This window comes from Aspergillus nomiae (assembly GCF_001204775.2).
Source record: "Aspergillus nomiae NRRL 13137 chromosome Unknown contig00094, whole genome shotgun sequence".
In the NCBI taxonomy this organism is placed as follows: Eukaryota; Fungi; Ascomycota; class Eurotiomycetes; order Eurotiales; family Aspergillaceae; genus Aspergillus; species Aspergillus nomiae.
In genome coordinates this window covers 40,386-53,401 of record NW_015378149.1, presented here as the reverse complement: position 1 = coordinate 53,401, position 13,016 = coordinate 40,386, and the positions used below count along the sequence as shown (strand labels likewise).

Below are 13,016 nucleotides of genomic sequence, written 5' to 3'. Positions count from 1 at the left end.
GGTTCCTATGATATCCGACAGCTTCATCAACCATTGCGGACTACGACCATCCGGACCAGCTAGAATCCTTGAGAGTGTGAGCACCAGAAGCATAAGTGGACCCCATGTCACTAGGAATATCGACCTGCCCATCTTTTGACGAACAGTTGTAATACGATATGTTGGTACTCGAGAAAGATGCGCCCGATAAGAGATAGGAAGATTATGCTCGGCTGCCCCTGTGAGGATCAAGTTGAGGTAGCGAGCGGATGGCTGGGAGTACCCAGCTTCCGCACAGCGGGCCCGGATCGAGGGACAAATGAGTGTGTTCGCTGCGCATAAGCGCGCCGAGATATCTCGTCTAGGTTCGTGACAGGTGCGAGAAGGGTATGTGCTTTGAACGGTTTTGATTCTGGACAGTCTGGAATGGGCTGGGTTGGGTCGTAAGATTCGGAAAATGGATAGCAATCTATAACGATGTCCTTGTATCCATTCCCACCTCCTTCTGTCGCTATAATGCGAGCATAATCGGTAAGGGTGACCTCATACACAACACCGACGAGAGGATCGTCGGGTAGATAATCGTGCTCTCGTTGGGAAATGAGCACTGTTTTTTCCGATGCCAGATCGCCTTCCAATTCATTATCTATGATATGATCTGTATCCGTTCCCTTGCATGAGGCATCGCGGAATTGACTCGCTGCGAAGCAAGGCTCGATGTATGGCAGTCCAGGAAGATCGAAGGTTAATCGTAATTCGGGAACAATGACGTTGATCTGAGAGAGGGGCCGAATGCCACGCATGCCTAGGAATGTTTTCGAAGCCAAGTTTGAGCCGTAGGCCAGGTATAGGACGGTTTCCTGTGGAGGAGATGGTTTGCTTTGATCATCGTGTCGGCTGGGAAATTCAGGCAGGTGTTCGGAAAGGTGTTCATCTCTTTCGAGCGAGTGCTCTGCGACTGATGCTTGCCGTCTGGTAGACGTTGTCTCGGGAAGGTGACAACTCGTCGCTTCGGATGCTAAATTCTTGCTGCCGCCCCGGGGAATCAGTTCCCATAACCGTTCGAACATCCCACCCGTTGATGAGGGAGGAACGACAACCTCAGCGCCGTCTTCCTTGAGCGGATTTTCAGGATATGATACACCCATTTCGAGATAACCTATAATAAATTGAATGGGAAAATTGAGATATAGGAAACCTCAGCCGCACAGCGTGGGCGCTGGAATTTATGAGTTAGTCAACCTCGTGTCGGAGAATAAGTAGACCAATCATCATGCTGAATATCATGCTTCTCCTTCCACGTAAACACTTGGTCGCCTGTTTTGTCCATAGATGAATGTAGGTAGGAGTCGGGACGCGGAGCGAACGAATGCCGACTCGGATCGGATTTCTAAGGGACCGTGCTTGATTACAATATCAAACAGATCATATTGGTAATTAAGTACATGCATTGGTTAGTTATTGGCTCTTCTTCTGAGAGAATTAGTACGGATAGCAGTTGAAAACTGTCCTTATTCAACGGATATCGAACTGGGACGATGATAGCCTAAATACTATGGAATTTCCAGTAAGCTGCGATGGTGTCATCTGCGCTACTATGTTAAAATCTGGGGTTTTATGCTTAAGGTGTGTTGTGCCTGACGTTGGCTTGCGAAGGTTCTTGGCAGCGGCCCTGGTATTCTCCCTCTTGTTTTCGCTAACAACGATTTTGAACCAGGTGATGTTCAATAACTGTGCTCAGAATTTCTGGGGCACACTAGTAGTAAACTTATCATTTCGTGACATCGACACTCTACAAACATCAATAAGTATAGTATAGGCGAAAGGCAGTGCCTTTGATAATATATGAGGCTTTTCGATAGCTTCGAATTCGCTTATCATATTGAGATAGCTTTTAGATGATATAAGAGTCAGGCTCCAGGCTGTGGAAGCTTATGTCTTCTAGTTCTAGGTTATACTCTTCCATGGGAATCCCACAGGCATAGTTTCGAGCGAAAGATGTGGGGAAGCTTTCAGGCAACCAACGGCTCACTGGGACTTTCCTGAAGTTGTTCAAGTTTGTAGACTAGGTTTCCTGTTTGATGGACAGCATCATGTGATGGCACACTAACCTTCTATACACACACATCAGTATTCTTCATGACAATTACCCTTACTTAAAGGACTTTGCATTCATGATTGACTATCAGTCCATAAGCACAAAATGTCTGAAACGAGCTTAGGTGCGAATTTCGATAAGCAAAGCTCCGCCTATATGACAGAACTATCCTTAGTCACTCAACTGAGAAGTGTAGCTACGGAAGCCGAAGGAGACACAAGAATACTGTCAGTACCAGGAGCTCAAGTGTGTGTTTTTGTTTCATTGCTTGACAGTATGCAGTTTCTCGAGTGATATAGTCGAGCCCTTGTTACGTGATGAAACTCATCTGACAACCAACAACGTCAATAATATTCTTTCAGCTCTGGAAGAAAATGCCACCGAGATAATCCGATCATTAGATGTGACGTCTCTACAATGTCTAGCATATCTACTGCTCGACTCGGGAATCCATGCTGGCCAGGAACGAGGGCTATATCTTCTGCTGGTTTGTCTATGAACACCGTCGCCCTTATATAGAAGCTACGACAATTCTAACTTCAGATTGCCATAAAGGACGGGCCTCAACTGTGTGTCAAAGATGAATCAGCAGCTTTATCACCGACAGACTACTCGCGCTTGACACAGCAACGATTATTAAACACATTGTATCAAATATTTATCGACAGAGACCAGGACCATGGACTTAGGAGACTGGTGAGCCTAGGTGTTTCGCTCACAGTCTCAATCTCAATGATACTGAGTAGCACACCAGACTGGGAATTTACTCGCAGAGTTAATGCTCGAATCAGGGGAGGGAGTTGCCCTGTTATTGGAAGCCCAGGCGCAGGATTTTGCTGGGTATGTGATCGTTGGATAACAACCTTTTGTTCTTACGGCTCATGAGTATTACCGTATTCCTAGAATCGTCTCCATAGCTTCCTTTGAGGCTGACGTCGTATCGAAGTTCTTTGCAAGTGTTATTATTCGAATTATTCATCTCGCCGGCATTAGTACGGAATTCCTCTGGACCCCTGACGACCTATATAGAAGAGCATTCTTTCATACCACGGACATTCCCAGTGATGATATAGTAAAGTCTTACTGTTTATACACCCGTGAGACCGAACAAGAAGCGTTCAGGGATGAAGGCGCGCGGGTAGGAAATGTGAAAGAGACTGATGGACAGGCGCATTCCTGCTACATCTTGCGGTCCATCCATATTGATGGAAACGTGCTCGCAGAGGGCAGTATACTCACTAGCTTGATTTCTTCTACACTGCTATTCATATACGTTGCGGATAGCACCTATAGAAAGCGCTTCAACTATATTGAGATCTCGTTAAAGTCCAGTCCAAGGCTAATGAGATCATCAGTGAGCCAGAGGGAAGGGCAAGAGTCACTATGTTTACATCTCGAACCAGCGATTTCAATATCCAAAAATGGTAGAAGGCAAACAATGAAGGAACGAACTCTTATCTTACAGTCCAATGAAGACCTTGCCGAGCTGCGTAAAGCACTCATCGGGATCTGTGCAGAAACCAAAATGGATATTTCAACAAGAGAATCCAAACCTCAAAGATCGTCATCAACAGTGGTGTCGTTGGACACTGCAGAGGTGGTAGTTAGAAAGTCTAAGCGCCTTTCTGAGGCGAGGGCCCGAAAAGAGACATATACTGCCAAGCATACATTGCCACGAAGTATGTCCCCAGCTCAGGCGTAAAGCTTCCTTCGGCAACCAGGGTATCGAATGCTGTCAGTTCTGATGGTCCTCTGAGAAGAGATGTGGAACATGAAGTTATTGGTGGAGGTGAAGGGTGGGTGTCGAATGTTACCGACAAGAAAACCATGAAAGGCCTTCAACTGAGCAGTCCCTGCCAGAATGAAGAGTATAACTCCAATCAAATGCACGATGATCTAACGGTATCGAAAACACTTTCTGACCAGGATGGGGGTATTCATACTACCTCGCGGGCCAAGAGGCCTACTAAGCGACAACAAATTAGTTCCAACGAGCCAGCTGCGACTGCAAGTCAAAATAGGAAACTAATGAGCAGGCATAAGCCATGCACCTTGTCGTTCAACAACAGAGATAAACCCCGGTTGTCTAATACCCAGGAATCGTTGATATTCCATCCTCAGAGAGCTTATAGAAAGGTATATGCCACCCATCGTAAGGAACCCGTCGACTGGGATGAAGACCTGCGTCCGAGCGGTGAGTCAGAGCTTGGCAAGGGGAACGAATCTACACCGGTGTTTTCTCCAGCTTCTGGAGAAAGGTCAGCATTTGATAAGAGACCGAGTAGTGGACAGAAAGTGATTCGCGAGGCAAGCTCCTCAGCCGGGAAACGCCAGAGGCCACCAGCCAGAAGTACTGGCAGTGCTATTAAAGGGACAAACAGTATATCGGGGCCTATATCCTACGACATGAAGCTTAATAACGCGACTGAGGTGCCTAGATATAAGGGAGGACTAAAGACCTTTGAGGGTATTGATATCCGAACCGAAGATCACAGTAGCTCATCGGACAGTGAAGATCTCGTCTCTGGAAAATACGTAACAGATGATAGTACTTCCATTGAGGCCTCAGCCAAGGGTGTCACTTCTTTGCTGGAAATTGAAGAGCACAGACAGCGTGCGTCTGAACATACCCCTGCCCTTCATAGCGGAGACAATAATGCGGACGATACGCACAGTTATGTCACAGATGCCAAAGATTCTGGGACCTCACAAGCCCATACAAAGCCTCAGTTGCTAGGGACAAAGCATTTAGGGAGAGGCCAAGGTATTGGTGGAAAGCTTGCTGCAGCTTTCCAACTAGAGGAAATATCATCACAATGGAACCGATCTCACAGTCATAGACACGATGCATCTCCTGATCGTAAGAGTCAGAGCAACCCTGAAACAGCGATGTCATCAATCCAATCAATGGAAGAACCTCCCAGAAACAAGCTACTCGTCGAGTCAAATCTAGCAAGGACTTGTGAGAATAATGACGGTGATTGTGTGATCTCACGAAGCTCAGATACAGATAGGTCACTGAACCGTTCTATGGACCAAAAACGCCCGAACGAAGTACAAGAAACAAATCAAAACAAGTGTCAGGGAATTGTAAGAGAGGTGGAAATGATATCGGCTAGCATAGAAACAGTAGCCACTGAGCTTTTGGATGACGGAAAATGGGAAACGAGGTCCAAGTCTGCTACCAACTTGACACAAAGCCGACGTCATGCTCAACCACGCCACGGAGATACCTTGATTAGTCAATCTGACCACAGCAGTCGATCATGCATCGGAAACGACGAGCCTGGTCCCGGTTCTGAGAGCTCCGGTATAACGAGAGCAGCTACATCAAAACACAGTGGCCCAGTTTCCGCCAAACCCCTTCTGCGCCACGATAGCCAACAGGTGCAAGACCACACCGCGGAGCATCAAAGAATGACACCAAGAAAGAGTATTGTCGATATAAATGGAAGCCCGCGACTCCTATCACATATGGAGAATAAAATTATAATTTCTGATGGTACAGTACATCGCGAAAGCCAATCTCGGCAGCTGACACAAAATGAAAAGCAAGTTCCCGCTAGGAGCATTGATGATGAGTCTGGCTACGATGGAGGTATCGAAGAGAGTTTCGTTGAAGTGCCTGGTACTAAAAGTAATCTGGCTCACACTGCGTATGGTGAGAGCTCTGGTATGCGTATTAAAAGTCCGTTTGCACAAGGACCCAGTTTACCCAGGAACCGTGAAGACCGGACAAGGGGCATGCACCGAGATCGTTTTAGAGCAGCCTCAGTGCCTCATAGGCAACACATACGAATCGATATTGCAGGCCAGGATCTATACCAATCTCCGTCGCAAGGAGAGCTAGCCTCTATCGATTCTAACTGGAATACAACGGTAATATCGAGCAGCCGCGGCAGAAGCCTCAAACAGACCAAGGGAGATACAACTCTACAAGCACTCCAAAGGTCTACGCAGGAGATGTTACTCGACTCTAGTGAGGTGAGTCATATGGTGCATGATAGATATTGGACCTAGTGCATTTGCTAATCGAGTGGAGCGTCTTACGCGCGGACTGGAGACTGAGAAACAAACAGTCAATGATGTCTTGGAGACATATCGCCGGCAGTGCCACCGCGTGCTGGATCAACTTTTCAAGGCACAAGAAGAACGAATAAACCTATGCAAGCAGCAGATGGACATAATCAGAGACCACCATGCAAATGTCTGTCAGGAGATAATCCATCGCTTGGAAGCGACGGAGCGGTGTGCTCGGAAGAGGACAAACTCGCACTTAAGCCCAGAAGGAAGTAAGGGGAAAAAGCACAAGAGCGCTTGAAGGTAGCTGTCTTCTCAGGGTGTGCAGGCTGCCGCACGCATGTCCCGAAAGAGTTGTTGCTGCTCGCTAGATTGGCAAATTTATCATTATATTGGAAAGAGAACAGTGTAAATCCTTGATAGCCATTATTACCACCCTGAAGGGAGGTTGTGAACCCAAATGGGAGCTCTGCATTCCACGTAGGTTGTACTGTGCGATACCTCAGAGGGATATCGACCCTGATACCTAGTACATTGTAGACGCTCCACCCGTTGGATATGCGGAATTAGAGTTGATGTAGGCGGAGTCCAACGGCGAATGACGATCCAGCCAATGGGGTTGACCAACCTGAGGCATGCACTAGGGTCCGATCGACCGGATTCACGTGCGACACAGTGACCGATGAGGCAAGTATGACTCGCCACGGGCGCCGACATAGGAGTTGTTACCCAAGAAAATATGATCCTTCAAAATCATATTTTTTTTTTCTGAACTCCCTTGTTTTGTTGTCATACCCTTCTAAGATACCCCGTTCGGAGTTTCATTGCTTCGGGCTCTTGTTCTTTTTCCTCACTTATTCCGAGATATTAATACCGTTGGTCTTCTCAGAGTGCCCCTCTACCCCTCACAATTGATCTCTGCAAATCTTCCCCCGCCGCCCACCATGTCTGTGAGTTAATTCTCCGCCACGATTATACCAAATTGTCTGAATAGCTACTAACCTAGTGGCACAGTTCTTCATCGAAAATTCTAATGTAGGGGATACCAACCATTTGGAGGACTCGAGAAGTAAGCCAATCCCCTGATTGCGCAGTATGAAGTCGCATCACTTGCTAACCGTACGCAGTTCGAGGATACAACCCTCTGACTCCCCCCAACCTTCTCCAACATGAGATCGCTATGACAGAGGCCTCCAGGCAGACGGTCTTGCAAGCCCGTCAGGAGGCTAGCGCAGTCGTTCATGGCACCGACACCGACAAGCGCCGTTTGCTGGTCGTGGTGGGACCCTGCTCGATTCACGATCCGGACATGGCCCTTGAATACTGCGACCGTCTCTTAAAACTGAAGGAGAAATATCAGGATGAGCTTTTGATTGTCATGCGTGCCTACCTGGAGAAGCCCCGTACCACCGTTGGCTGGAAGGGTCTCATCAACGACCCCGATATCGACAATAGCTTCAAGATCAACAAGGGTCTGCGCACCTCTCGTCAACTCTTCGTCGATCTGACAAACAAGGGCATGCCCATTGCTAGCGAGATGCTGGATACCATCTCCCCGCAGTTCCTGGCTGACTGTCTCTCCGTTGGTGCGGTTGGCGCGCGGACGACCGAGTCCCAGGTCCACCGTGAGCTGGCTTCTGGTCTTTCCTTCCCCGTTGGATTCAAGAACGGCACCGATGGCTCTTTGGATGTTGCAGTGGATGCCATTGGCTCGGTCAAGCACCCCCACCACTTCCTCTCCGTCACTAAGCCCGGTGTTGTCTCCATCGTCGGCACCGTGGGTAACCCCGACTGCTTCGTCATCCTCCGTGGTGGAAAGAAGGGCCCCAACTACGATGCTGAGAGCATCGCCGAGGCCAAGGCCAAGCTTTCTGCGCAGGGCATGGAGCCCCGTCTCATGGTGGACTGCAGCCACGGTAACTCGCAGAAGAACCACAAGAACCAGCCCAAGGTGGCCGCTGTGCTCGCGGAGCAGATCGCTGCGGGTGAGACCGCGATTATGGGTGTTATGATTGAGAGTAACATCAACGAGGGTATGCTTTCCATTTCAGTTATGAGTGCTGGAATCTTATCGCTAACTGTTATCTTATAGGTAACCAGAAGGTCCCGCCTGAGGGTAAGGCCGGCCTCAAGTACGGTGTCAGTATCACCGATGCTTGTATCCACTGGGAGGACACAGAGGCTGTGCTTGAGAACCTCGCCCAGGCCGTCCGTACTCGGAAAGAGAAGCTGGCGGTCAATGGCGCTTCCAACTAGATCCACACAAAAAGCTAAATTTTCGACTTAATCTTTCTAACTGCTTGATTGACCGAGCAGAGCTTGCATTCTGAGCCATATTCTTCCGGTGTTGGAAAACGGGTTGGGCCATGATAGCGTTCTGTGAATAAAAGTACGATTTCGGTTTCAATACATGTTGATATACCATTGAACGAAGAACACTTTTCCATTGTAATCAGCTACGAGTCCATCCGCCCTACAAGAATAAGCATAAATAATTTGACGATCCGGCTGCTAACTGGGGGTAGATCAGACTAGCTAATAATAGTAGTATTGTGTATTCTACGTTGTATGTACTTAGCCCCGACATCTATTACCCTAGAAATCAAAATATCCACCAGATAGTATTCCTCTCCACTCCACCCTGGCACAGTTGCTATAGAGAAAACTCCAGATATCTCAACGCCATAATAATATCCAAATACCCCTATTACCCTCCCAAAGCGGAAATCCCAGATTACATACCCAACGACAAAGGAACTAGTCTCTGTATTTGCCCTCACCTGCAGCACAAGACTAACAATAACGTACAAATTCCAAATCCTCCTAACCTCCCTGGTTCGTCCTCTGTACGAACAACCCAAACACCCCAAACCCAACGCAACCCCCCGTTTTTTGTTTTCTTGAAAAAAGAAAAAAAAAAAAAGTCGGATTCATCCACCTATCTCTAGAAGGCTACTACAGCCTCAACTTCCTTACCCTCCCCTCAAAAATCACACTCCTAGCAGCCCCCCTAGAATGAATACACCGTCTCCAGCTCCCGCTATCTAATTCTCAATACTTTCGTCCTAGGTATGGAATCCATCACCGCATTCATCTGGGGCCTGGCCTCCTTTCTCCTCCCCTGCCTCACCGCCTCCAACCATGAGCTGAGGTATCCGGTCCAGGGCATCGTGTGCCTGGACTAGCTGTACAGACGTGTTGTATTATGCGAATGCGGGCTTTAATTCTGTGGTTTTTGGATGTGTTGGGCTCGGATGGGGCTAACTTCTGGTTGGGGGTAGGGTTGTTGTTTGTGGACGGGCGATTGGGGATGTGAAGGTGAGGGATGGGAGGAGGAAGATGTTGGGTTTGGATTGGTTTGAATTGTTGGGTTATGTTGTGTTTTTATAAGGGGGTATAGAGAGTTCTGGATGTGAGCTATTCTAAGTGCATGGTTCTCTAGATGCAACCTCAAAGAATATAGAGAATGTTTATAACGATATTTTCTATGGTTATGCGCATGTGTGCTCAGTAGTATGAATGCCAATAACAATCAATAGCATATCGATGGCTGTCATTCTTGGTCTAGGGGTTTATTTTGGGGGGCATATCGTATAACTGTCGCTAGAGTCTAAGAAGAAAACTAAACCAGTTTTTGCAAAATTGTATCGAGCTGATTATATAGATTCTTCCCAAAATAAAAAGACTTGTTTGTGGCTCGTTGTTTTTAAGCATAAGTACATTCGCTCGCTACCGATCTGTCGGCTGACTCTGGGATACCGAAGTCGACAATGCGCGCTGCGAAAGATATTCGCCGTTTGGTGGCTGCATTGCTAGTCGTAGTCTGGTGGATGTTCTGTAAATCCGATAGATTTTCTCCATCAAGTGTCGGATCGTGAGATTGGTAAGTGGTAGACTTTGGTTCACCGAAATCTCCTAGTGTCTCGATGTGCTTTCGTTTGCGCGACGACAATGGAGGTGACAAGCTGATATAACTCCGCTGGAGCATCTCAGCTGAAGCGACGCTGCCATCAGCTCCAATACACAACGACTTGTAAGGAATATCGGCGGCTTGCTGGGTGCTACACGTGAAGGTGTCTATGTCAAAGATGTTCGTTTGACCGGATGCAGCAAACGCCCAAATTCGAGCGCCACCGTGGGCAGCTTGTAAGGACAACTCGACCACATTGTCCATCTGCCCAATTTCCTTCCCGTAGATTTTGAATGGCCACATCATAGCTGTCGGCCTGTAGCTCACATTAAGGAGGAAGTCCCAGTCGCCGTTTTGATTCGGTGCGAGACTTCCACGACCATTTCGCGACCTTTCGCTGTCGAGAAACCAATCTCGTGCTAGATCACTATCACCCATGACATTATCTCCTTGTCTTTCACGTTCTATTTGAATCACATTGAAGACATCCAGCGGGACGGAGTATAAGACAATCCGGTCTCCATAGGCAGCTACCACCCGCAGGCCCCAGTTCAAGTCCGAACCAGCTGCAAACACCGTAGGCGCTAATCCCTCTTTTACAGCTCCCGACGGACTTTTTCCAATGGTGGGATACAGATAAGAGCTCTCGTCAGACTAGTAGGACCACCGAAAGGAGCATCGGAACCTATACAAAGCAGACTAGTGCGCGGTTCGATGAACAGGAAATGTAAACCATCTTTGATAGGAACAGTTCTGTAGTGGTGGCCATGTGTCGCCCTCACTAATCCGAGAGTGCTAGTTTCTCCGGAACTCCACTGAGCAAAAGATTGGATATCGGCCAAAATATGAAAAGGACAAGCTGCCCGTTGTTCACCAGATCGTGCATTGTGACATTTACAACCTGGTAATCCCGGACCAGCAAGGGATGAGATGAGCCGCAGTTCTGTAGGCGTCTCTGATCGACGAGGCAGGAAGTGCAGGATTTCCGATGGCTGCGACATAGCAAGGCGTTTTCGGCAATCTTGTTTCGTCTTTGCGTCAATCCAACGCAGCTCAATACAAGAACCAGAGCCGAATGCCACGCACTGACGTCCGGGACAGACAGACACACTGCGAGGTGGGTCTTCCGCAGAACCTACATCTTGATAGTAATTAAGGGAAGTAATTTCCATGGGTTGTATAGAGCCGTCTATTATGTCGGAGGTGAAACCAGCGGATTGTAAGAGACTTGGTCGAGCAGCGTCAGAAGGTACCAAGTCGCACATCAACCCTGAACGGTTACGGAATAGCGCCGCTACCACGAGTCTGGGAGTACTAGTATCAATCGTAGCAGACATCACTTCAGCGGGACAAGTAATGATGGTAATGGGAGCAACATCCGCGTTTTTAGGCACAGACGGAGGGAAGGGACTCTCATGGTTCCGGCCAAGCAGACGATAAACGTAGATTTTGCATCTGCTGGTTATTAGTAAATAATTGCCGCAATCGCTGAGACAGAACTTGGACACAGCTACGGCACCATTCTGGTTGACGCTGAAATTCGTGGAAAACGAGCATGATGACGCCCGGGTGGAATCCTGCCTTTGGGATAGTTTCGAAAAGTCAACGACCGCGGTTATTAAGAAACCAGCCCTCTCCACGTTCACCTTTCGGCCGGAAAGGATACATTCTGTGGCGAAACGCCGGCTCATCTTCCACACAGTGCTCTCTTTGTGGTGTTCTAAACCCTGACGTTGCATCAGGCAGTCCCGCTGCCAGGAATTCCACCAGCCTGCGCGTTTGAGCATACTTTCCAGAAGCCGCTCATTTAGGCTCACTTTCATCCACTGGGAGCACGTCCGTCGAGCATTATCAAAATCATGAGGGGCCAACATGAAGAATATTTGCAGCAATATTTCAGGCGGTACAATATTCGCGGCAGGGCGAGAAACAGGCATTGCCTTGTCAACTGTTCGAGACCAAGACCTGCAGGTTAGGCGTAAAGAGTGATGGGTTTCACGAGGGATAAAATCGAGTAGCCTTTTAGTCACAATTCGCGGAAGTATAAGCCCCTGTGAGATACTCTGGGGTTTGAGATCACTTTCTGACCTCAAACCAGAGCAAAATACCGAATCCAAATGCGAAGCGTTAATTGAACCCGACGCAATTTTATTGACGGCTCGCGCATCACCAGGGAAGTCATTCTCAAACATAAAGTCAGGACCCATGTCGGGCAACGTCAATGCGATGGTTTTTATGGATTGTAATGCAAGACTAAGCGGTTTCGACCGGATGTATAACTGAGTGCAACTTGAATGAACGAAAAGAATTGGCGTTTGAGTGAAAGTAGAGACGGAAAATGATTAGAAGTAGTAAACAAGTCTATCCTTGCCCTTATGAATTTGGAAAATATATCATATCGATGAATGCGGCTTTCACCGTGATAAGCGATTGAGCTGCTCCGTTGAAGTTTGCTCACTGATAGCCATGCAGTGTCAATTGCGGACCTGCACCGTTGGCCAGCTATTCCAGGTTTCGTTATGGCTAGCCTCTCTTTCCTATTCCATAGATGTACGGTTCCTCCAAGCGCACTGTGGACAAGGTAGGAAATGAATGCACTAGTCCAGGAGATGTGAGGCGAAAATACCGGATGGTCTTATAGCTGTGGACGAAAGGAGAAGCCGAGGAATGTATGGAAGAGACAGTGTTGACAACTCAGGACACCGGAAGCAAAGCCATACGGGCACTGTTCCATTTTATCGCCTCCTAAAACTCCATGAATGGCATTTTTACCGCCCACAATAGCCGTCTTGACGTCGATATAGGGTGTATCCTCCTGTCTTGAACCTCCTCAACCAAGAGCGGTGACGAAGAGTGGGCCCAATTTTGGGGAAGCTCCATGGTTGGATGGGAACTCCGCAATAATCAGCCATAGCGAGGGGCGAGGAAGCAGAAACTTCAGTGTGGTTATCGATTGGGTTCATGAAGATTACCATCACCCATGGAAGTTTGCGAGGATAAGCCGGTGGT

General features: G+C 48.0%; 3 protein-coding genes across 3 annotated transcripts; 1 reads left to right on the top strand and 2 right to left on the bottom strand.

Moving 5' to 3' along the window:
• Positions 1-227: 227 nt before the first annotated feature.
• ANOM_004490 (uncharacterized protein) lies at positions 228-1,127 on the bottom strand (the record flags this gene model as incomplete). Its single annotated transcript, XM_015549747.1, has 1 exon — positions 228-1,127. The coding sequence occupies one exon, from the start codon at positions 1,125-1,127 to the stop codon at positions 228-230; it is 900 nt and encodes a 299-aa protein (XP_015407960.1).
• Positions 1,128-2,182: 1,055 nt separating this feature from the next.
• Positions 2,183-8,396, top strand: ANOM_004489 (3-deoxy-7-phosphoheptulonate synthase; the record flags this gene model as incomplete). The annotated part of the gene is made up of 10 exons (XM_015549746.1): positions 2,183-2,304; positions 2,360-2,564; positions 2,633-2,773; positions 2,832-2,917; positions 2,981-3,775; positions 3,838-6,061; positions 6,120-6,284; positions 7,112-7,166; positions 7,225-8,130; positions 8,190-8,396. 10 exons carry the CDS (start codon positions 2,183-2,185, stop codon positions 8,351-8,353), a joined length of 4,863 nt encoding a protein of 1,620 aa, XP_015407974.1. The 3' UTR covers positions 8,354-8,396.
• Positions 8,397-9,803: 1,407 nt separating this feature from the next.
• Positions 9,804-12,214, bottom strand: ANOM_004488 (F-box protein; the record flags this gene model as incomplete). Its single annotated transcript, XM_015549745.1, has 2 exons — positions 9,804-10,573; positions 10,642-12,214. 2 exons carry the CDS (start codon positions 12,212-12,214, stop codon positions 9,804-9,806), a joined length of 2,343 nt encoding a protein of 780 aa, XP_015407968.1.
• Positions 12,215-13,016: the final 802 nt, after the last annotated feature.